Here is a 25,981-nt window from a genome sequence, read left to right on the forward strand (position 1 = left end):
TCTCCAATTACAGGAGTTATTTTCATATTATTTTTTGACATCTCATCAAAGATGAAGAAGAATATCTTCATCTTTGATGAGATGTCAAAAAAAAAATGAAAATAACTCCTGTAATTGGAGATAATCCAGATTTTGTGAACAAGTATTTGGACACACTCAAAATGTTGGAAATAAATTATCTGGTCAAATTATAAGCTTAAATAATAAAAATGAAAATGGTATTTTCTGGCGTTTCTCATGTGTGTGAATATAATCCAGGATTCGGACCTCACATACTAATATAAGAGTTTCTGCTTAGTAAAAAAGCTTCTTTACATCTCGCCAATAGATGTCTCTAGTGAAGTTCTAGTGATTCGAGAACAAGGTTTCTAAATTGATTCATGTATATAGAACTTCCAAGAATTTGAGTAGTGTGGTTGTCAATAATGGGTAGAATTGGTGAATGTTACACGTGTGTAAAGTGATCACTTAAACCAGCCTATGACGGTCGTCAGCCCCGTAAATGCCCAGACTTCCATATTCTTCTTCATCTTTGATGAGATGTCAAAAAAAAAATAATATGAAAATAACTCCTGTAATTGGAGATAATCCAGATTTTGTGAACAAGTATTTGGACACACTCAAAATGTTGTAAATAAATTATCTGGTTAAATACGACTAGTTTTAAAAACTAAAGATGTTCTCATTAACGTGTGAAAATGGAAACTGATGAAAATTCGAAGTTAAATACAAACAGGTAAAAACAGGTTTTACATTGGCAACCACTACATTACTTATAAAAATATAAAGGAATAAAGTTATTATTATAAAATTGACATAAACCGGAGTAAATCCATTCCTTGCATGCGGGTTATAATCAACGCACAAACGCATCAAACAAAACCTAACACATACCTCTTTTGGTCACGAGAACTTTAATTACTATGCAATCAAGTTTTACAACCTGCTTCCATTATCCATAATGTCATTGAAAATAGTATGAAAGAGTCATTTATAAATGGATAATAGAAGTGGGTAGATATGAAATAGATCGCATCATTCGGCCATGTTGTATTTGATTGCAAACCATTGACAATTTTCTTTAATATAATTTATGAATAAATAGTGTAAAATGTGCTCTTGGCAGGGGAAAGTTCAGTGAGTGTACATTTTTGTTATTTGTTATTATGTGTATGATGAAACAAAATTATTTGACCACCCAAACAAGGGATAGCCAGACATCCACCTCTTACGAGCAGGTTCCGAGAACTAGACGACACAGTCCTAACCAAAGCAGAAGAAGATGAAGATGAAGTAAAGGAGTGAGGTATGAGATAGCGATGCGATGCGATGACTATTAGAAGGGTCCAGTACTGTTATACTGACTGAGCGGCGACAGTAGTGTGCTGGGGTCCACGCAGAAGGCGAGGTAGGCGTGCAGGAAGGGCAGCAGGCGCGAGAGCGGCGCGCGCGCGGCGGCGGCGCGCAGCAGCTGCGCCACGGGCGCCGGGGCAGCGCGCCGCACGCGCCCCAGCAGGCAGCGCGCCTGCACGCGCAGGCACTCGGCGGGCGGCCCGCGCGCGCCGCCACCGCACCCCTGGCTGCAGCCCAGCTGCTGGATCACCCTGGGGACAGGAAGGACCAGTTACTTGATTACAATGGATCTGGATCATATGCTCGGAGGAGAGAAGTACGAGCTATTGCATCTGATCATATAAGGCAAAATAGAAGGTGTGGGAAGATGTGGGAGGAAGGCAGATCATTACAATCACTAGTTTTAGTATCTGCGGCATGTGCTTAAAGGAGAGAAGTACGAGCTATTGCACCTGATCATATAAGGCAAAATAAATGGTGTGGGAAGAAGGTAGATCATAACAATGACTAGTTTTAGTATCTGCGGAATGTGCTTAGAGGAGAGAAGTAGGAGCTATTGCACCTGATCATATAAGGCAAAATAGAAGGTGTGGGAAGATGTGGGAGGAAGGCAGATCATTACAATCACTAGTTTTAGTATCTGCGGCATGTGCTTAAAGGAGAGAAGTAGGAGCTATTGCACCTGATCATATAAGGTAAAATAAAAGGTGTGGGAAGAAGGCAGATCATTACAATGACTAGTTTTAGTATCTGCGGCATGTACTTAGAGGAGAGAAGTACAAGCTATTGCACCTGATCATATAAGGCAAAATAAAAGGTGTGGGAAGAAGGCAGATCACTATTATGACTAATTTTGGTATGTGCAGCATGTGCTTAAAGGAGAGAAGTACGAGCTATTGCACCTGATCCTATAAGGCAAAATAGAAGGTGTGGGAATAAGGCAGATCATTATAATGACTAGTTTTAGTATCTGCGGCATGTGCTTAGAGGAGAAAAATACGAGCTATTGCACATGATCATAAAAGACAAAATAGAAGGTGTGGGAAGAAGGCAAATCATTACAATGACTAGTTTTAGTATCTGTGGCATGTGCTTAAAAGAGAGAAGTACGAGCTATTGCACCTGATCATAAAAGGCAAAATAGAAGGTAGACGAGGTGTGGGAAGAAGGCAAATCATTACAATGACTAGTTTTAGTATCTGTGGCATGTGCTTAAAAGAGAGAAGTACGAGCTATTGCACCTGATCATAAAAGGCAAAATAGAAGGTAGACGAGGTGTGGGAAGAAGGCAAATCATTACAATGACTAGTTTTAGTACCTGTGGCATGTGCTTAAAAGAGAGAAGTACGAGCTATTGCACCTGATCGTAAAAGGCAAAATAAAAGGTGTGGGAAGAAGGCAGATCAAAACAATGACTTTTTTTAGTATCTGCGGTATGTGCTTAGAGGAGTGAAGTAAGAGGTATTGCACCTGATCATAAAAGACAAAATAGAAGGTAGACGAAGTGTGGGAAGAAGGCAGATCATTGCAATGGCTAATTGAATCATCTTGGGCATGTGCTCAGAGGAGAGAAATACGAGCCATTGCACCTAATTGGAGGTGTGGGAAGGTGTGGGAAGAAGGCAGATCATTACAATGACTAATTTTAGTATCTGTGGCATGTGCTTAAAGGAGAGAAGTACAAGCTATTGCACCTGATCATAAAAGGCAAAATAGAAGGTGTGGGAAGAGGTGGGAAGAAGGCAGATCATTACAATGACTAATTTTAGTATCTGCGGCATGTACTTAAAGGAGAGAAGTACGAGCTATTGCACCTGATCATAAAAGGCAAAATAGAAGGTGTGGGAAGAAGGCAGATCATTACAATGACTAGTTTTAGTATCTGCGGTGTGTGCTTAGAGGAGAGAAGTACAAGCTATTGCACCTGATCATATAAGGCAAAATAGAAGGTAGACGAGGTGTGGGAAGAAGGCAGATCATTGCAATGGCTAATTGAATCATCTTGGGCATGTGCTCAGAGGAGAGAAATACGAGCCATTGCACCTGATTGTGGGAACGGAGATTGATTGCACGTATTTTTATGAGCTCACATCCACCATTCATTTCTCAGAAGGTTGCATTTAAAAAGGATGGTAGTTAAATTAGATAAGCAACTCACTTGATTCCACATTTATGCAATATTTACAATGGTATGGAATGTTTATTACTACGTTTATTGTTGGGTAATATATCCAACAATAAAACAAGGTTTGTTGGATTGAATTTTACATTTATTTATGTATACACAACATTTTGAGTGTGTCCAAATACTTGTTCACAAAATCTGGATTATCTCCAATTACAGGAGTTATTTTCATATTATTTTTGACATCTCATCAAAGATGAAGAAGAATATGGAAGTCTGGGCATTTACGGGGCTGACGACCGTCATAGTCTGGTTTAAGTGATCGCTTTACACACGTGTAACATTCACCAATTCTACCCATTATTGACAACCACACTACTCAAATTCTTGGAAGTTCTGTATACATGAACCAATTTAGAAACCTTGTTCTTGAATCACTAGAACTTCACTAGATAGATAATAATTCACTTAATAGATGTCTCTAGTGAAGTTTTAGTGATTCAAGAACAAGGTTTCTAAATTGGTTCATATATACAGAACTTCCAAGAATTTGAGTAGTGTGGTTGTCAATAATGGGTAGAATTGGTGAATGTTACACGTGTGTAAAGTGATCACTACCAGCCTATGACGGTCGTCAGCCCCGTAAATGCCCAGACTTCCATATTCTTCTTCATCTTTGATGAGATGTCAAAAAATAATATTTATGTATATGTTAATACGTGACGCGTTTCAAACGCGCGTCAAACAATGAGTGTTTGATAATGTCCTAAGAAGACGAAACGCGTCACGTATTAACATATACATAAATAAATGTAGAATTCAATCCAACAAACCTTGTTTTATTTTGGATATATTACCCAACAATTCAATATGGAATTCCACCAACTGTCTGCAGTTACCATAAATACTACGTTTATATTTATGAAAAAAGAATTGATCACTGATCACATTGCACTTTTAATGTTACATAGTTTATTGAACCGACTATGCGGTAAAATGGCAACTGAAGGTAGGTCTGGTCGCTCTGGCGGCTGGGGACGAGAGAGAATATACTTCATTTTACCGCATAATCGTTTCAATAAACTATGTTACATTAAAAGTTGTCAGTCCTTTTAAAGATCCCATCTCGTTCTTCGCGTGGTGACGTCACGCTAGTCCGCAATGACGTGGTGGCGTCACGTTCGTTCGTGGTACATTCGTCTATGGTGGTCGGAGCTGGTTGGCTCACCACACAATCATAAAAGGCCAAATAGAAGGTCGACGAGGTGTGGGAAGAAGGCAGATCGTTACAATGGCTAGTTGTAGCATCTGGGGCATGGGCTTAGAGGAGAGATATTGCAACCGCTTAAGGGGGTATTCGCAAACATTGAATTTAGTAAGCTACCGGTCGAGGGTATGTTTAAGACCCTTCTCTCCTCAACTTTATTATAGCCTATTCCTACACTGTACTTATAGTGGGTTTAATATTTATATTATTTTTTGTCCGCCTCCGTAGTGTAATGGTCAGCACGCTCGACTACCGTACTGGAGGTCCCGGGTTCGATTCCCAGGGAGGGTCAAATAAATATAAGTGATTTTTTTCACTCTAATATTTATTCAATATTATCCTGGACTGGTACCTGAAGCGGAGGGCTGTCACCTTTCCTTCATGTGTTAATGATTAAGATAACAGTGCGTTTATATGATGCAGTGCCCTATGCACCATTGGGGTGCGGATAGGGGTTTGATTGATTGATTGATTATTTTTTGACATCTCATCAAAGATGAAGAAGAATATGGAAGTCTGGGCATTTACGGGGCTGACGACCATCATAGGCTGGTTTAAATGATCGCTTTACACACGTGTAACATTCACCAATTCTACCCATTATTGACAACCACACTACTCAAATTCTTGATATGAACCAATTTAGAAACCTTGTTCTTGAATCACTAGAACTTCACTAGAGACATTTATTAGTCTTACTATTTATTTTTAAAGTTACTATAATTTCACGTAATTCATTCATTCGAACCCTTATCCACACCCCAATGGTGCATAGGGCACTTCATCATACAAACGCAGTATTATCTTGATCGTTATCACACGAAGGAAAGGTGATCAGCCCTCCGCTTCAGGTACCAGTCCAGGGCATATTGAATAAGTATTAGAGTGTAATTCAATGAGTGAAAGAACTTACCTCATGATGACGTTTAAAATGAGATAGTGAGGACACGAAGCAGTATCAGAAGTCTTGCTGCTATCTTTTCGTGGCTCGGGTTTTTCAGCAGTCGGGGAATCTTGGCTCGATTGTCCCATCAATATGTTGGATTCATCGTTCTGCAAAATGAAAAACAGTATAATTTTTAAGAGAAAATATAAAGACTCGGGGAAAAAATATAAATAAGATATAATAAATAAATAACAATAAAACCCTTATCCGCACCCCAATGGTGCATAGGGCACTGTGTCATATAAACGCAGTGTTATCATGATCGTTTTACTTATGAAGGAAAGGTGATCAGCCCTCCGCTTCAGGTACCAGTCCATGGTAATATTGAATAAATATTACAGCGAAAAAATCACTTACATTTATTTTTACCCCCCTTGGGAATCGAACCCGGGACCTCCAGAACGGTAGCCGAGCGTGCTGACCATTACACTACAGAGGTGGATAAGATATGGGAGATCAAATTAAAACATGACTTATTTAAATGAAGTCATTACTCAATTTGGTTATCGGACTTGATCACTATATTCGCCACAGATGACTCATAATTGAGTCTTTGTGTATGTTTGAAAGTAAAAAAAGATCAGTGCTATAGTAGGTACTTTGAGATTTTGCCTACAGATGTCACTACAAGGGTTTTATTAACCAAAACAAAATAACATGTGGCTATGAATATATGGAATACAGATTGAGACCCTCTGAAATATATACTATTTAAATACTTGAGGTTATAAAGAAGTATTTCTGAAAATTTTGTTTTAAAATTCCTATTAGTTTAATATTTATGGTCAAAAACCTATTCGTATTTATGGTCAAAAACCTATCAGCGGAAGCTAAACTGGCAGTGCACAACGGAGTCCTGGTTCCAACTGTAATGTATGGAAGTGAAACATGGAGTTGGCAAAAGAAGGATGAAAGTAGACTGAATGCAGTCGAAATGCGATCTCTCAGAAGAATGTGTAACAAAACGATGTATGATAGATGTGCGAATAGTGAAATAAGGAAGGAATGCAAAGCTGAGATAAGCATTATCGATAAAATTAAGAAAGGTGTGTTGAGATGGTTTGGACATGTAGAACGAATGAGTGAGGAAAGAATGGTAAAACAAATTTATGAGGCGAATGTTAGCGGGAAAAGAAGCAGAGGAAGACCGAGAAAAACATGGCACGATCAGGTATGCCAAATACTTGAAAGTGATCAGGTTAGGAGTCGTAACAATCGGCGGGTATGTATGAGGAGACGCATGAATGTGGAAGAGGCGAAGAATGTTTGCAAGGACAGAGTGGTGTGGCGCTCTATTCTCTCTGCCTACCCCTGCGGGGAAGCGGCGTGATGGTTAGTTAGTTAGTTAGTTAGTTTTTTATGGTCATTGTTTCTTCCAAATTTTTGTATTTTTCAAAAGAATTAGTGAATTAAAATTGTATTCATAAATGTATGCGAGAAGAACAAAGAGACGCAGTTCATCTACATTATTTATTCATAATATTGTCCCCACCACATGTAACTCCTTTAAAATTATATATAAAGGGTGGAGGGCAAATATTTGTGTGCTCAGATAAGATTAAAATTGAAACGTATATACGTCGCGCACGTTCTTTGTCTATTGGCGTCGCTTTGTTCTTCTCGCCCTTATAAGTGTATTATAATTTTCGATGAATAAATGATTGTCTTCATTTGCGCGTTTCCGTCTTCCTCATCATCAGTGTTCCAGTACCATTAGACGTAACAGCCATTTTTAAAAAACAATGCATTTTTTTGCATATGTATAAGACTACCTCAGATGTATCACTCAATTTTGGCAGTTTGGCCAAAAAAAATTGCCCCAGTAGTAATTTTAATACAATTTGTACCCGACACGAAAGTGTTAAAGCTCAGAATATATTTTTGAATAATTTTCTTTTAGCTTTGCTGACCTTGCATGGATCCGCAGAACAGGTTCCTTCCTTGGTCGGAGAGTCGGAGTGCGCCTTGGGATGACACTTCCCCAATTTGAGGACTCCGACATCCAGCAACACCTCCACTAGGTTCAGCATCACCTCGATCACACGAACGGTCCAGCACAGGTTGTCACGGAGGGCGGAGAAATGGACTGCCTGAAAATTTTTAATCGACATTGTTAAAAGTATGTTTTTCACTCTATTTTATATTCAATGTTACCCTGGTCTGGTTCCTGAAGCGGAGGGCTGATCACCTTTCCTTCATGTGTTAACGATCAAGGTAACACTGCGTATATATATATATTATGCAGTGCCCTTTGCACCATTAGGTGCGGATAAGGGTTTGAAGATGAAGAAGAAACACTTAAATTAGTTTGTTTTACCGTTCGTTTTTCAATCATTCGTTCCACATGTTAAATCCATCTCAATGCATCTATCTTAATTTTATGCAGTGCACTATGCACCATCGGGTACGGATAAGGGTTTGAAGAAGTAAAGTAGGTGTGATGCCAATGGCCGGATCTTTTTTGGGTAAAAAACAAATAGTTTTTGAATCATTATTCGTAATATATACTTTTTGACAATACAGATTTATAACCTATTTTAAAATTACAAAGCCATTAGAAAAAGAAGTCCAGAAGCAAAGTTAAATTTAATTACATTTCTTATCTCCATTTGTACTTACTCAGCTTGTGGTCCCGTGGTTAGTATAGTACACTCTTAGCGCGTTTGTCCACTACACGGAATTACACGGAATTTTACCGTCCGGCACATCAATTAGCATTTTAAAACGATGATTGGCTTGGATTGGTTTGTGCTTTTGTCCATCTTTCTTCGGATTGGAGCTCTTGATCGGTGCGTGAACACGTTGCACGTAAATTCGATCATGCTTAACTGTCGTAGTTGCTTTCATTTTTCAAAACCGGACTGCCGGACAGTAAAATTCCGGGTAGTGGAGAAGCGTCCTTAGGGTAGTGACTGACCGGAGAATTTCATCGTAACATCGCTCGCGGCGAGCATCCGAAACTATGGATGGAGGACTCGGCTCGCTGTACTGACTATACAAATGCTCGTATCGTAACGTATTACATTATGATGAAACGGCTCTGGTCAGTCACTACCCTTAGAGTTTTTTGGTTTAAACACATTCCACCGTAACTTTATACCATTTTTAATAAGTCGCTTAGGGTCATAAAAATAGTATGGTTATAAAATATTCGTGCATATAATAAAAACACAAGTATTAATCATTATTTTTTAAATGGTGCATAGAGTGCCGCATTGGGTGAGCATGATGTTGACTAAATAAACATTACCCTGGATGAAAACCTGTGTGGTGTTTCGGTCGGCCCCGACCACCATAGACGAACTGATGATGACAAACCATAGACGGCCGTGCACTTGTGCACAGCATGACTTCACCACGCCTTTATAAGCAATGACGAGGCGAGGTACTTCCTCTCTCGTCCCAAGCCACCCGAGCGACCTGACCTACCTTCAGTTGCCCATTTACTGCATATAAAATTTGTATATAAACCTAGTACTTTGAATATAAACCTAGTACTAGAATCAGTAATCTTAGTTATTTGTAAGCATAATCTTTGTGAATATAACGTGAATCATTCAAGTAAGTGTATCTATTTATTTCTTCATCCATTAATATAAATGCAACTTCTGAGGAGCATTAAATGGAGACGTGGATGCACGTAATTAGCGCAAAACGCACACTTCCCCACATTGGGTAACTACGTCACCATATCTGGTGATCACCGACGTACGAATATTCCACATTCAGATCCGTCTCCATACCTGAAGCAAAGGGCTGATCACCTTTCCTTCCCGAGTTAACGATAAATAATAACACTGCATTTATATGATGCAGTGCCCTATGCACCATTGGAGTGCGGACAAGGGTTTGAGGAATATAAAGAAGGTGTTGTTTTGGATGTTACGACATAATGTTACGTACAAAGCAAGTATTTACCTTCAGAATGACCATGAAGTCAATGTCTCCATCTCGGGTGATATAGCACAGAGACCCGGGCGCTTCCTGTATCTCGTCTGTGATGTACGTTATATTGGAGTCCGTCTGCGAGCGCGTGAGACTCGGCTTCCTCTCTGTGGTCATGTGGGTTCCCTGCATGCTCACTGAATCCATCTGGGACTCCAAGCTACCCTGAGATTACAGACAAATAACAACGCATACAAAACACAGCCAAAACATGTTGAACCTGTCCCGGAGTATGAGCATACATAGTCATAAAACAAAACTTTCCTTTTTTTTTTTTTTGAATTACCTAACGTTCAAGTGACTCTGAAATCTAGCTACGGCTTATGCAACACCGTTTATCATGTCCCTACTCAGGCTTCAACTTAAAAAGTTTCATAGCCTATGCCTACTTGTGAGTGGATTTACTCTTTATGTTTAAAGTTACTATAATTTCATGTAATTCATGAGTAAAAATTCTAGGCAAAAACACTCGCTCAAAACTTTCCTCAAAAGAGTATGGGCTTATAACTGAAGCCTGGTAACATTTGTTTGTAAAATAGCACTTGTACTGCCATCTGTGATTTTATGTAAACACTAATATGACACTTCAGATTATAATTCTGATTTTTTTATTTTTTATTTTTTTTTATTTTTTTGGCAAGGCACCCAATTTTGGGTGATACCTGCCATACTAGTGATTTTATATACTTAAATATTTTTTTTTTTTTATTGATTTTTTTTGGGGTCACACGCTTTTGCCATACTTTTTTAAATGTTTAATAATCGCACCGTTAACATTTTTTGAGTTCATTGACAATAGGTGTTGGAAATTCAGCGGGAAGGACAAACCCTCAGACTGAATGTCCTGAATGAACTTTCTGATTTACTTATGACATTTTACTTAAAACAAAGATTTGTGACCTCATCGTAATGACGCTGTCAAAGAAAACATGTTAAATAAAACACCGATAATTTTGATGTATGGCAAATCATGTTTACTAGTTTAAATTTATTTTTTATTCAAGAAAATATGTATGTTGCTTATATTATTTTAAGGAGAGAGAGTATGAAATAACATTTCTGAAATAAGCCTGAAATAACTTACAAATGTATCAAATAAGAACAGGCATATGAAAGGAAACTAACAATATTGCATATATACAACTTTAAAAAATTAATGCCATACGGATGTTCAATAATGGGCAGAACGGTGAACAGTACAAAAGTGTATAAACGAATTTCCAAGCCTGCCAAATACCAAATGCCCTGGGATATTCAAATTTCCTGATTCTTTCGTATAAAAACGATTGATCTTGATCTCAAGTTGATATATCTATAATATTGATATATCATCTGTTGGATGAATAATCCAACGTCTGATATAAATAACAATAAATATCATAACTAACTCTAAGGAGCATATCTGAGAGTATTATAAGAGAAATATGCGAGATCCAAGACATCATTAGGTGGGGAAGACAACGAAGAAGACAATGGTATGGGCATGCGAGGACAATGGAACCATCCAGACTCTTCCACATCGCACTGCACGGCCAATCGCAAGATAGATGACTCAAGGGAAGACCACCAAAGAGATGGACTGACAGCAGCTGGGAATCAACTTCGCAGGAGGCTAATCCCTCTCAAAAATAAACCACGAGGCCTACACCAAAAAGAAGAAGAAGAGACAACTAACCTGTCTGGTTTTCATATAATCAGGTGAAGGAATCGGAGTGTGCTCCGTGACGGTTATGATGGGGTTCTGAGTTGCTGGTGGGTGACTGTACTGAAGGTCAAATGGTTTACGCCTCTCAGTTCTAATTTCCCCAATGTACCTGTGTAAAAAGCATGTATGTAATTACACGTGGCCAAAAGTCAAACTCCACATAGCTTCATATGATGAAAACCAAAAACCACAATAATCCTATATAATAAAATAAGAAATATATTGTTTTTTCATTACTGACATCATCAGACTGGTGATGTCGGTAATGACGAAACCTGGTCACTGACCAAATATGTTTGGAAAAACTATAAAGTTGTTATTTTATTATATGAAATGTAGTTCCACCAAGAAATGTCAGTTCAAAACTTAAGTACAATGATACTAGTTCAAATATTAACAATATATATATATATATATATCGCTCACTCCTTTCAAGAACGTCATAAATGAAAAAACTTGATTTTTCAGGAGAACGTTTTTAAAGTTTAAAAATATAATACAGTGTATTAAAAATAAATATCAAGCCACTTATTGAACTTTTTAATGTGCAACAAATCTTTTTAGGAAAAACCTGAAGGTTTTTTCTCCATTTGAAAAATATTTAATATATTTTAAAAAATAATCAAACAATACCTTTTCTTCAAAATGCAAAAACAACACTTTCTGCCCTGTAGCGGGTAAATATTAATTTAAAAATATGCCACTTTTGCTAGGATATAGTACATTTTCTGGGCATTCCGAAAACATGCACTACTGAAAATCGACAATTTTTGATTTATGACGTTCTTGAAAGGAGTGAGCGATATGAAAACATTAAAAAAAAAGTTAAGGAATTACTTCATCTTACAATATGGACTACCATTATGCTATACTCTTGAGTATTGTATTTTGTATTGTAGTTTTTTAAAGAAATAACCCGCAAAGGCTCTTTTAGAGGTTTTTTCTGCAGGTAGGATAGTAAGTCTAGATAAGGTAGTTATGAAGAATACATCACAAACACCCAGACCAATTGAAAATAAATATTCCTTGAATTCATTTTGCAATTGATGGGAATCAAACCCACGATGCCAGTTTCACAATCGTCTGCCCAACTACGCCATGGTCTCTGTTTACCTATTTGTAGATATGTTGCAGCTCAAAGCTCTACAATTTTGTTAGGTAGTTATGTATGTACATTAACACATTGTACATTAATGTTGAACCCGGGACCTCCAGAACGGTAGCCAAGCGTGCTGACCATCACACTACGGAGGCAGACAGGGGGGGTCAAATAAATAAAAGTGATTTTTTCACTCTAATATTTACTCTGGACTGGTACCTGAAGCTGAGGGCTGATCACCTTTCCTTCATATGTTAACGATTAAGTTAACATTGCGTTTATATGCTGCAGTTCCCTTTGCACCATTGGGGTGCAGATAAGGGTTTGAAGAAGAAGAGAAGACATTACTGTCTGCCAAGACTTTATTCCTTAATGTTTAATAGTATAGCAACATGGCTACTTTTCAAATTTGTAGGATTTCAAATGCATCTCCCGAAAACTAGCCCCATATTCTTTTCTCTTGGACATACTTAAGACCCCCCTGCGAGTTGAAATTGACCCCCAGAGGAAGAAATCGACCCCCACTTATATAAATGAACCTTGCATGTTATCAAAATACATTATACTACAATAATACTACATTATTATGACTTTTTCAGTGTAAATTGATCTTGTAATTTTTCACAGCCCGCTGATATTCGCATATCACATCATCTGGACCGACATGGTCAAAAACATTAGCAAGAAAAGCAAACAACACATGGAATATACACTATCATATAAAATGCATCAAAGTCAGTATCTGAATGGCTGTGAAATCTAAAAAAAATACATACAATATCAGAATTTACAAAAGTACTTTTAATACTACGAAAATGACATGTTTTATAAAGCTGTTCAATTTAAATTGATGTAGAGTCTATGGAATATGATGTGTTTGTGTTACAGTTATGTAGTTTAGCAAATAAATTATATATGTTTTAATCGGGAAACATGATTAGGAATGAAACCTAATAATAATTATAATACTAACCGACAGTTGAATGAATAATTTCCTTTGTGGCCTGGTTAGTTTAATGAAAATATAATTTATGACTTCTTTAATTTTATTTAAAGTACTACTAACAAGGTTTAAAATTTACACAACTAGTTTTAGGAGAGCAGTCTTCTCGTAGATAACTATCTAAACCAGGGCTTTTTCCCCATGCATGTAGCACGGTGGAACGGCGTTCTGGCACCTTTTTTCAGGTATTTATTTATTTAAATGTTAAAAATCAATTAGACGAAACAATGTTTGCGCTTATGTAATTAAAATCTATACGTATAATATGTAAAAAACATAAATATTATTATATGTAAAAAGCTTGACATGAAGTGAGTTCTGGCACCTTTTTTGTTAAAAAAAAAAGCCCTTATCTAAGCACATTGTTTGCGGGAAATGCTTAAAAGCGCCTTTCACATACTGTTGATAGAGAGCGGGAGATGCCAAAAACCATTGTCTTGATTGGAATTGGGTTTGCAGTTACTTGTGATTAGTATACGACCCTTATTAGTATACTAATTAGAGTCGGGGTCAATGAAAACCGCCTAACAACAATGTGTCAAAATTCATCAGATCTAACCTTAAATAACCAAAATAAACCAAACAAGATACTTGATACAATGATTAAAGAAAACACTTGTTTTTTACCACTTGAGTTTTATTATAGACTACATGTTCCAGAAGTTAAACTTCCATCATTCAGGTCTGTATAATAACTAAAATATAAAATTTAAAATTGTTCTACAAATAAGGAGAGGGGAAAGTAAGGGGAAGGGGTTAGTCAAGGGACGGAGTTTGAAAACAACGGAAAAATGGAAAGCAAAGGTGAAGAATTTTGAAACAATATATTATTTAATAAATTATTATTAGAATCTAGGTTTTTTTTTATTTCTAAATTTTCAAGATAATTCATAATTTGGCCTTTTATTTACTTTCCCCTCTCCTTATTTATAGAACAATTTTATATTTTAGTTATTATACAAACCTGAATGATGGAAGTTTAACTTCTGAAACATGTAGTCTATAATAAAACTCAAGTGGTAAAAAACAAGTGTTTTCTTTAATCATTGTAACATGTCTTACCACAAAGTTAATGCCGAAACAATAAATAAAGATACTTGATGATACTAGATAATATTAGGTTAATTTCTGAAAGGTTAAGTTCATCTTTTAATCCTTATTTGCACTCAATGGTGCATAAGGCACTGCATATAATCAATGTATTGTTAAAATAAACATTAATCTCATGAAGGCAAGGTGCTTTAGGAGTCAGTTTAGAGTAATATCGAATACATATGATATTGAAAAATATTTTCATTTTGAGACCTCCGGGTATTAAACTCAAGACCTACAGCACTTATCAGGACAACAGGTTAGGGTATATTGAAAAAAATTATTTTTTTGTAGTAAATTAACCAAGCTCCACAAGGAACTATCAATGAAATTATCGGTTAATCCAATTATTATAGTAATATTAATCACACTAACCGAATAGTTTTAAAACTAACCGAATATATTACATTAAATTTACAATATTATACGAGCATACAATCAATACATTTTTAAAATACAAGCTTTTTACAAATGTACTTTTACTTCTAAAAGGTTATACAAATGAATTAAAAAATAAAATGTTTAGAATGTGTGAGCTTTGTCGCATAGCAAGTAATTACTTGATATTTATTACATTGATGTTGTAAGAATTCTTATTTTTACGAAGGTGAAAATTTCCTAAATAAATGACACACTATTACAATGTTTCTTTCTTCTAGGTTACAATAAATTCTTGCTTCTTGTCTGCTAGAAGCAATATTGATGATATTGTCGACAAAGCAATACGGTGCATAGCATTATTCCTGCAACCCTGGTCAAATTTTTTGGTTCAAACATGCAATTTTCCCAATCAAAGACCATATTTAACACTGAAAACTTGAGGGTTTATATAGGAAAACAGTTTTCCAGTTGTTTTCAATGATCTCGCTTGGTAACTAAAAACCTATTGGCGAATTTTCTTTACTGAATAAAGAATAACATATCTCCATTTTACAGAGCAAAGGCATTAAATTTTACTCCCACTAATACTACTATGAGGTAATTTTCTGCAAAGAGGGTGGAAAACCACACTCGTCTGTCCCGACACACACTCTTAGCTTCCTCTAGATCATACTCTCTTAGCTTCTTAGCTTTCTCTTAGCTTCCTCTAGATCATGCTCTCTTAGCTTCTTAGCTTTCCCTTAGCTTCCTCTAGATCATACTGTCTTAGCCTCTTAGCTTCTTAGCTTCCTCTTAGCTTCCTCTAGATCATGCTCTCTTAGCTTCTTAGCTTTCTCTTAGCTTCCTCTAGATCATACTGTCTTAGCCTCTTAGCTTCTTAGCTTCCTCTTAGCTTCCTCTAGATCATACTCTCTTAGCTTCTTAGCTTTCTTTTAGCTTCCTCTAGATCATACTCTCTTAGCCTTCTCTTAGCTTCCTCTAGATCATACTGTCTTAGCTTTTTAGCTTTCTCTTAGCTTCCTCTAGATCATACTCTCTTAGCTTCTTAGCTTCCTCTAGATCATACTGTCTTAGCTTCTTAGCTTTCTCTTAACTTCCTCTAGATCATACTCTCTTAGCTCCTTAGCTTTCTCTTAGCTTCCTCTAGATCATACTCTTTTAGCTTCTTAGCTTTCTCTTAGCTTCCTCTAGATCAAACTGTCTTAGCTTCTTAGCTTTCTCTTAGCTTCCTCTAGATCATACTGTCTTAGCTTCTTAGCTTTCTCTTAGCTTCCTCTAGATCATACTCTCTTAGCTTTTTAGCTTTCTTTTAGCTTCCTCTAGATCATACTCTCTTAGCTCCTTAGCTTTCTCTCAGCTTCCTCTAGATCATACTCTCTTAGCTTCTTAGCTTTCTCTTAGCTTCCTCTAGATCATACTCTCTTAGCTTCTTAGCTTTCTCTTAGCTTCCTCTAGATCATACTATCTTAGCTTCTTAGCTTTCTCTTAGCTTCCTCTAGATCATACTCTCTTAGCTTCTTAGCTTTCTCTTAGCTTCCTCTAGATCATACTGTCTTAGCTTCTTAGATTTCTCTTAGCTTCCTCTAGATCATACTCTCTTAGCTTTTTAGCTTTCTCTTACCTTCCTCTAGATCATACTCTTTTAGCTTCTTAGCTTTCTCTTAGTTTCCTCTAGATCATACTCTCTAAGCTTCTTAGCTTTCTCTTAGCTTCCTCTAGATCATACTCTCTTAGCTTCTTAGCTTTCTCTTAGCTTTCTCTTAACTTCCTCTAGATCTACTCATATATGCCCTCTGGTTATGTAGACTTTTGACATAACCAGATATTAAGTTCTGGTCGTGCCAAGTGTTTTTGGCAGTCCTAATTCTGTTTTCCCATTCAAAATTACCAAATATACTCTCTTAGTCATCCTTACGCTCCACATACCTAAATAACCACTGTTAATATTTTCAATTATAGTGTGTTATCTTCATTTTTAATTCTGTCATACATTGATTTTGCAAATATCCATTTAAGGGACAGGATTTCATTCTTCTTTTGCCAATTTGGTATTTTGCGTTTATACATATTATTTTTTAGTAATTGGTTATTTTGCACTAGCATTTCGTTATGAATGGCCAATTTGGCTTTCAAGGACTCAGATTCAATTAGTATTCAGGATACCATTTAGCATGTTCTATTATCTGGATTAAAATTTCATTAGACGTTAAAATCTACAGATCAATAGAGAAATACTAACTGATTTTTTCAGTTGTCCGAGATATATTAATATAAATCTGATCACTGCGGCGTTCACTTTCATATGTGACCACCTATGTAACAATAGGGCATGGTGTTCAAAGCAATTTTAACATTAGTACTTTGGGACCATAGTTGTCTGAAATTATGGTATGCAATATGTAAATTTTCTAACTAAAATTAAACAGAATTCTAAAGTATTTTTTGCTCCTCAAAAGACGAGTGGTAGTTAAATGAAATGACCAAACATAGTGTATGACATATTTTGTATTTTAAAAGCATTATTTACTTTGTGGTATGGTAATATAACACTCTCTTATCATTCATCATTTTTGTGTAATACCAATCAAAAAATTGAGTGGTATTACGCAAACGGTGAATGATAAGGAGAGTGTCATAGTGTATAGCAAGCTATGAGTATACTACAAAGGAGCTCAACTAAGTATAGTGATGCAAGGTATGGTGTTAAGTGTTCATCCGCATTCAGTTGACTTACCCGCTTGCTGCCAGCTCATCTATCAAACAGCTGTTTGTGTTTAAGACAGAAGAGGACGGAAAATAGAGAATCAATAAAGGGAAAAGGGAAAGAGATAGTAAATACTTAGTAGTATGTGTTTATATGTCTTATTACATGCATCTCCTATCAAGTTGTATCTGAATGGTAATGAAGTACCATTGAATAATGTAACATATCGCTCACTCCTTTCAACAACGTCATAAATCAAAAACCTTGATTTTTCAGGAGAACGTTTTTAAAGTTTAAAAATATAATACAATGTATTAAAAATAATATCAAGCCACTTATTGAATTTTTTACTGTGCAACAGATCTTATTAGGTAAAACCTGAAGGTTTTATCCCCATTTGAAAAATATTTAGTATTTTAAAAAAATAATTAAACAATACCCTTTCTTCAAAATGCAAAAATAACACTTTCTGCCCTGTGGCGGGTAAATATTAAGTTAAAAATATGCCGCTTTTACTGGGATATAGTACATTTTCTGGGCATTCCGATAACATACACAACTGAAAATTGTCAATTTTTGATTTATGACGTTCTTGAAAGGAGCGAGCGATATATATTTGAACTTTTAAATACCTTCAAACCAATCAAAACGTACCTTGTAGGAATTTAATCAAATGTAATATAATAATACAATTTTAGAGGCTAAGTAGTGTAAATTGATTTATTAGTACTTTCTGACATTAATGACTATATTTTGGATATTAAAAGTATTATTATCTTTTTGGTATGGTAATATAAAACTCTTCTTATCATTCAAAGTGGTATTACACAAAGTGAACGATGAATGATAAGGACAGTGTTATTAATGACCATCTTCAGATTCATAGAAATTATAGAGTAGATTATATTGTCAAAAAAAGAAACTTTTAATAATTGAAGGTATATTTTTTTACTTTCTAGCACTAATTTATTGGAATTGGGCTGTTTTGAGGATAAATATAAGTGTCTAATTAAAATTAATGCTTCAAGGATGTCATTGATAGTATCAAAAAAAAAATCCTGGTCTTAATTCTAGCATTGTTTCAATTAAGGTACATAATTTGTCTTTGTAATAACCTTGTCTTAAAATGCTTTTATTACTATTTTAATGATGTCATTTTAAATGCCGTATTATTTTTTTCATTTATAATTTTCTGTTTAAAAAATGAGAATATAAAAAAAACGTCTTGCAATTGGTAAAAGTTATTTCAAAGTAGATAAAAAAAAAATAATTAAAATTTTACTCAATAAATACCACTATTTCATAAAATCTACTGTCACACGTGTTTCGATGCATTCCGCACCATTTTCAAACACCGTAGTGGAATGCATCAAAACACGTGTCACGGTAGATTTTAAGAAATAGTGGTATTTACTAAGTAAAATTTTAATTAAAAATGGATAAGTTTCACCACGTGACTGCCGAATCAATTAATGAAAAGAAATAAATTTTGATAGTTTCTTTTCTCTAAGAATTTGTAAAAATAAAATCAATTACATGTACAGTTACTTTTGTCCTTCTGACCCTTACTGCACCCAATGGTGCATAGGGCACTGTATCAGATTGACCCAAAAAGTTGATCTAAATATTGAGAATATGACAATCAAATGGAGACCATTCTGAATTTTCATTGATCAATGTTGGATTTCTAATTCTGGTGGCACTTCAGAGAAAGAGACGATTCTTATTATTATTCTATAGGGTGAATAGATTTTGCTAAAAGGTAATAAACGAAATCATCTATTTAATTCTATAAGTCATAGGAAATCATGCTTCAGAAATTATAAAGCAAATTGAGTTTCCAGTAAAATATTTTGAGCTCTTTGAACTCTTGAACTTGAACTCTTTGAACTCTTCCGCCTCGTATGAATGTCAATCATGGTAAAATATAGTACATATTACCCAGTGTATATAGCAATCATTTAAACCTGCCAATTGCAGGTTTTTACACAGACTCCGATTGCCATTTTAAAAGAATTATTCATAAATTAGATATTTATAAAAATATCTTGATATTGGTACTCAAATAATTATCTTGTTATCAATTATGTACATATAAGGATTTTAAAGGACCATGGTATTTAGACAAAGATAAAAAAGTTGTGACTTTGTAAGGCTCTCTCCAGTAATACCCCATTCGATCCACCCTTTGATTTATCACTTTATAACTAAAAGGTGTATGTTTCAAATAGATTTTATTATTTAAATTAATCCGATATTGTAACTGATGTCACACTGTATCTATTATATTGGCATACAGAGCATAAAGTGCAGTAAGAACATATGACATACGCTGATTTCCCCATACGTAGATACATTCCACTCTTCACCATGTAAAAAAAGTATACTTTGATAACTTTCATTGTATAATAATAATAATAATAAAACCCTTATCCGCACCCCAATGGTGCATAAGGCACTGCGTCATATAAACGCAGAGTTATCTTGAACGTTTACACATGAAGGAAAGGTGATCAGCCCTCCGCTTCAGGTACCAGTCCAGGGTAATATTAAATAAATATTACAGTGAAAAAATCACTTATATTTATTTGACCCCTCCCGGGAATCGAACCCGGAACCTCCAGAACGGTAGCCGAGCGTGCTGACCATTACACTACGGAGGCGGACTTTCATTGTATAAAAATCAATTTAGGATATCAAAGGATAAAATTGATTATTAATAAAATAAAATTCATTGACCCATCCGGGAGTGAGTTTCTGCGGACAAAACTGTATCTGGGGAGTAAATTTATATCATAGTCGATGCTATAAGAAAAATATTTTCATGAATAAATAAAATATGCTTACACCAGTAAATATGATTTGATTTGAGATTATATTGTTTAAATACAACCACAGATGGCAGTCCAAGTGCCATTTTAGATACAAATGTCACTGGGCTTTAATTACTTAAAAATACTTAAATAATCAAAATTATTCACCTTGCCCTCTTCCGCATACCTCTTTGGGCAAGTACTGAGTCGTAAGTACAAGCGAGGAATATAGGGAATTCTAAATTACTATTGTACGCATTGTGTCGGGTTGTGGTCCCGTGGTTAGTGTCGCAGACTCTTGAGTCAGAGTTTCTTGGTTCGAATCCACTCTACCATAATTTGATACCAACTCATATTTCTAATAATGAGTCGCTTAGGCTCACAGAAATAGTATGAAATTGAAGTATTTTTGTAAATAATAATAAAAAAAACACTAATATTTCTCTTAAAAAAAGGTTTATTTTTCTCTTATTTTCTGTGTTTTATTTTGAAATTATGTAAAAAATAAAAAGTAAATAGTTAGTTCAGTATATACTCTTACTGCGCTTTTTGTTCTGTACTACATAATATAACATGAGATTATTATCAACGGATGGTTACTAGTTATCCACGCATTAACAAAGCATTAAGCTTTGTCCTATCTAATGCGATATTGTGTGATTTCGGTTAACGCCTGACCAGCGGTTTCACCAGGTGCAGGCATTGTGCTGCCATGAGAAGGTTGATTGGAATTGAGGATGTTCAGAGTTAAAATGGGATTATTTACCTGAGACTTGGCATGCTCTTTCCTTTGACCAGGTTGGACGGAGTTGCCATGATCTTACTGTGCGCTGCCACAGGAGATAATGGAGGGAAGTTGTTTCCGAGAGCTGATCCTGGTCTGTCCGCATCTCCAGTGTCCAAACTGCGATGGTATTCCTATAAATTTATTTATTTTAAAACATATTACATACATAAGTCACATATACATATAATATTCCCGATGAGTAATTTCTATTTCTCATTTTGGGACATGGGATTAAGGTTAACAAGACTGGAACACAAATAATAAAGCAACAAAAAAGATTTTTTTTAAATAACCAAAACTAATACTTCTTCTTCTTCTAACCCTTTTCCGCACCCCAATGGTGCATAGGGCACTGCAACCTATAGAAGCAGTGTTATCTTGATCGTTAAATACACGAAGGAAAGGTGATCAGCCTTCCGATTCAAGTACCAGTCCAGGGTCATATTAAATAAATATTATACTGAAAAATCATTAATATTTATTTTGACCCTCTTAGGAATCGAACCCGGGACCTCCAGCATAGTAGCCTAGCGCGCTAACCACTACACTATGGAGGCGGACAAACTAATACTAATACATGGCAAAATATAAAAACAATAAACAGGTATAATAAATAGGCACATGAAGCATATTTAAAATAAACAAATGAGAAAATATAAAAAATGATAATAATGATAATATATACATCATAGTGGATATTTTAAATTAACCAGCAGATAAAAAATAATCGTTGGCTCGCCTGCTGTAAGCTGGTTCAGTAAACGTTTCTTAACGTTCACAAAATCTGGATTATCTCCAATTACAGGAGTTATTTTCACATTATTTTTTGACATCATATCAAAGATGAAGAAGAATATGGAAGTCTGGGCATATACGCCGAGTCGTCAGCCCCGTAAATGCCCAGACTTCCATATTCTTCTTCATATTTGATGAGATGTCAAAAAATAATATGTTTCTTAACATATTGACTGCCACGGCAATCTTCAAAATTCCGGTCTAAAAAGCCAATTTCATTTCGTCATATTATATTATTCTCGAATCCTTATCCGCACCCCAATGGTGCATAGGGCATTGCATCATATAAACACAGTGTTATCTTGATCGTTAGCACATGAAGGAAAGGTGATCAGCCCGGCCCTCCGCTTCAGGTACCAGTCCAGGGTAATATTGATTAAATATTAGAGTGAAAAAATTACATATATTTTTTGACACCCCCCTGGGAATCGAGCCCGGGACCTCCAGAACAGTGGCCAAGTATGTTGACCATTACACTACGGAGGCGGACATTGTACATATTATTATTTTATTTTTTGTCATCTCATCAAAGATGAAGAAGAATATGGAAGTCTGGGCATTTACGGGGCTGACGACCGTCATGGGCTGGTTTAAGTGATCACTTTACACACGTGTAACATTCACCAATTCTACCCATTATTGACAACCACACTACTCAAATTCTTGGAAGTTCTTTATATATGAACCAATTTAGAAACCTTGTTCTTGAATCACTAGAACTTCACTAGAGACATCTATTGGTGAGATGTAAAGAAGCTTTTTACTAAGCAGAAACTCTTATATTAGTATTATAATTATTTTATTAAAAACCCCAATTATAGTACAAAGTTATATTTTCTGTTAATTTATTTATAAATTTTCTGTTCATGTAAGCCAGCATTGATTTTTTGTTCTTTTCCCAGAAGCCATCTATCTATATTAGCACTGATATACATACTAGAAATTTTATCGTAGCTGCACAAATATGGCAAGTTAACACAGTACGAGATAACTCGAAGTCAACGTCCTAGCAAAGAAGGCAATCTACAAGTTATCTCGTAGTTGACAGTCAATGAGTTAATATTATTTGATACTAAGTGACATTTGGCATTGAGTTTGACATTTCAGTGTTTTTGTTTCAAAGCAAAATCAAAAAAAGAGTGCGATTTTTTATTGTCATGGCTGGACGATATTTGAGGCTTGTCATTGTCACATTTGGCAAAAAGGCAGTAATTTTCATAAAATTAGAGGTAAGTATAATTATGTGATAGCACAAAAGATATAGCTGTTGTATGTGTGTAAATTTTTGAAAGTTGTCTTTTTTTATTCAATTAATTCAATAATTGACTAACACATTATATACATAAAATTTAAAGCGTATTCACTAAAATAAATTAAAATCGAAAATATGCAAGAATACTATTGCTAACGGTGTAGAAGAATCCCGCTTCAGAAAACTCCTTCAGACATATGGAACAGATCAATATCCAATGAGATATTGTTCAATATAGCGTTAGCTCATCCTACAGGCATAACCATCGGTAGGTTAGTCCTGTGTATGGGAATATGAAACAATCTATGCCGACGCTGTCTTAGGTAACTATCGGGAACATACAGACCAATGTTCCGGATAATTTCAAGATTATCGATCATACCGCGCAACAATCGATAGAATTACGTTATCAAACAAATATTCCTTCTAGTCTCTAAACTATTGTAGCCAAGCATACCTTGGAGAAACTGGGTCGGGTAGAGCCAAGGATAATAGCCGTACTCTCTCATGTAGAGATACCTCAGAAACTTTTTTTGGACTTTCTCTACCATAAGAGAGTACTTAAGCTCGTGTGGCCCCCAAATCAACGAGCCACTCTCGAGTCTACTTCGCACCAAGGAGTTATAAATAGTATGTATTCATGTGTATTAAGTGTATGGAGAAGACTTTGTGGAACTCATAATTAGGAATCATTCTCAGAAGGTCAATTATTCATGAATTTTCCAGAAGGTTTTAATGGTTAATTTTTCATAAATTAGAAAAATTAGTGGCAATGGCGGTTGGAAGGTTTAAAAAAGGATATTTTTTGACCCACTCAAATACACATAAAAATTCATCAAAATCAGTCCAGACGTTTAGGAAGAGTTGAGTGACATACACACACATAAGAATTATGTACATAAAGATGAACTGAGATTAAGAATAAGGATATCAAAGACCTTTGAACACCAACCTTTGAACACCTTTCAACATTTGAAACATTATAAGTGAAATAACTTCCTCCCCTAGATGGTGCAAAGAGCACCGCACGGGATGGAGTCAGACTTAACGGCCAATTACATGAAGGCAAGGTGATCAGTCCTGCGCTTCAAATATAAGTCCAGGGTGATGAAATCAATACTGGAGTAAAAAATCACCAATTTGTTTTTTGACTCACTGGGAGTCGAATACAAAACCTGCAGCACGGTAACACTACTCTTCAGAGACGGGCAAACGAATATAATATATTTAAGGTGGTAAATAACGAAACTCACCAGCTGTTCATAGGGCACTATTTTAGGATCGTCGTGTCCAATTTTCTCCAAAGCCTTTTCCGATTTTGACATCAGCTTCGTCTCCACAAATGCCTTCAGGTCGGCCATCTTCATTCTCCGTTTGACCTTCTCGCTCGCTCTCCGGGTGATGGTCGGCTCTTCAGGAACCTTTACCACGTTGTGGAAAGGGCTCTCCGCTATCGGAGATACGTCCTTCAGCTCGGGGACTTCCATGAAGTTTTTCAATGACTCGCGTTTCTTGGATTCCGGACTTTGGTAAATGGACACTTCTATCTTTGGAATGGGAAGTGAGTTGCTTCGCTTTCTGGGTTGGCTCTGATTTGAAACGTCATCACTTATGTCCCGTAATCTGGAAATTTTACACAAAAAATCAAATTCGATGACCATCAATCTCTACACACACATGTGAGTACGACTAAAAGAGTCTTGTTGGTGTGTTACAATCTGTGTGATGATTAGTTTGCTTCTTTCATGGACAATCTTCACCTGTCTATCCTCCTCATCTTTTCAACTCAGCGTACCCACTACAGCGCATGCTGGAGATAATTTGGTTCAAGTAGTTTAAGCGGGGTCATCCTCTATAGTTCGTGCCTTCGCACATGCTTTCCGCAATTGTAAGAAACAGGCCTGGGTGTCTTATAATATGGCCTTTCCATTTGGCTCTCTGTTGTGTTACTTTATTTAGTAAGCACCTAGATTAAGAAAGTATATTTGATAAGTGTAAATGGGACAAAAGAACGAAGATGGGCAAGAAAGACTTGGCAAGATAAAATCAATTAGAACCTAAAATCTAACTAACTAACCATCACGCCGCTTCTCCGCAGGGGTAGGCAGAGAGAATAGAGCGCCACACCACTCTGTCCTTGCAAACATTCTTCTCCTCTTCCACGTTTATGCATCTCCTCATACATACCCGCCGATTGTTACGACTCCTAACCTGACCACTTTCAAGTATCTAAGTTGGCCGCGTTTCCCGCGGAGGCGCAAAGAAGAGGATACCTATGAACTTAAAATCTGGTCATAAATGTACATGACTCCAAGTGACTGCAAGTGTGACTGGCTATATGAATGTAAAAGAAGCTAGGAGTGTATGTCACAACAGGCGAGAGTGGTGTTCCATCCTCTTTGCCTACCCCTTCAGAAAACATTGTGATGGTAGAAGTAGCAGTAATAGTACCTGTTGTAAATATAATGCAGGGCCCAGTATACACCTTCTTCCTGCCACTGAGATACAAAGAGACATCTTAAAACTGCCACATCCAAAAAGGTTGCTGCCAAAACATCACCTCCTTTTGATGAGGTACCAGCATGCGCAGATTTGCCACTGCTCTCCACCGAGTCTTTATCCGAAGAGCTATGAACATCGAAATTAAACCTATCAACATTTATATATGAAATGGTAAAGGGTTAATTGATAAATAAGCTTTTGCTAATTTTGGC

At 36.0% G+C, this 25,981-nt stretch overlaps 1 protein-coding gene across 1 annotated transcript in view; it reads right to left on the reverse strand.

Moving 5' to 3' along the window:
- Positions 1 to 25,981, reverse strand: part of unc80 (unc80, NALCN channel complex subunit) — a 136,937-nt gene that overhangs the window by 94,251 nt on the left and 16,705 nt on the right. Inside the window, exons 11-19 of the mRNA XM_088257457.1 lie at positions 25,719 to 25,895; positions 24,521 to 24,890; positions 21,200 to 21,351; positions 17,651 to 17,680; positions 11,312 to 11,450; positions 9,610 to 9,801; positions 7,602 to 7,781; positions 5,659 to 5,798; positions 1,354 to 1,604 (exon numbers count right to left, since the gene is read on the reverse strand). Of these exons, the coding sequence (XP_088113583.1) occupies positions 1,354 to 1,604; positions 5,659 to 5,798; positions 7,602 to 7,781; positions 9,610 to 9,801; positions 11,312 to 11,450; positions 17,651 to 17,680; positions 21,200 to 21,351; positions 24,521 to 24,890; positions 25,719 to 25,895 (1,631 nt within the window). The remainder of the gene's footprint in view (positions 1 to 1,353; positions 1,605 to 5,658; positions 5,799 to 7,601; positions 7,782 to 9,609; positions 9,802 to 11,311; positions 11,451 to 17,650; positions 17,681 to 21,199; positions 21,352 to 24,520; positions 24,891 to 25,718; positions 25,896 to 25,981) is intronic.

This window comes from Brachycentrus maculatus, unplaced genomic scaffold, assembly GCF_059751285.1.
Source record: "Brachycentrus maculatus isolate JH-2025_06_01 unplaced genomic scaffold, ASM5975128v1 h1tg000081l, whole genome shotgun sequence".
Classification (NCBI taxonomy): domain Eukaryota; kingdom Metazoa; phylum Arthropoda; class Insecta; order Trichoptera; family Brachycentridae; genus Brachycentrus; species Brachycentrus maculatus.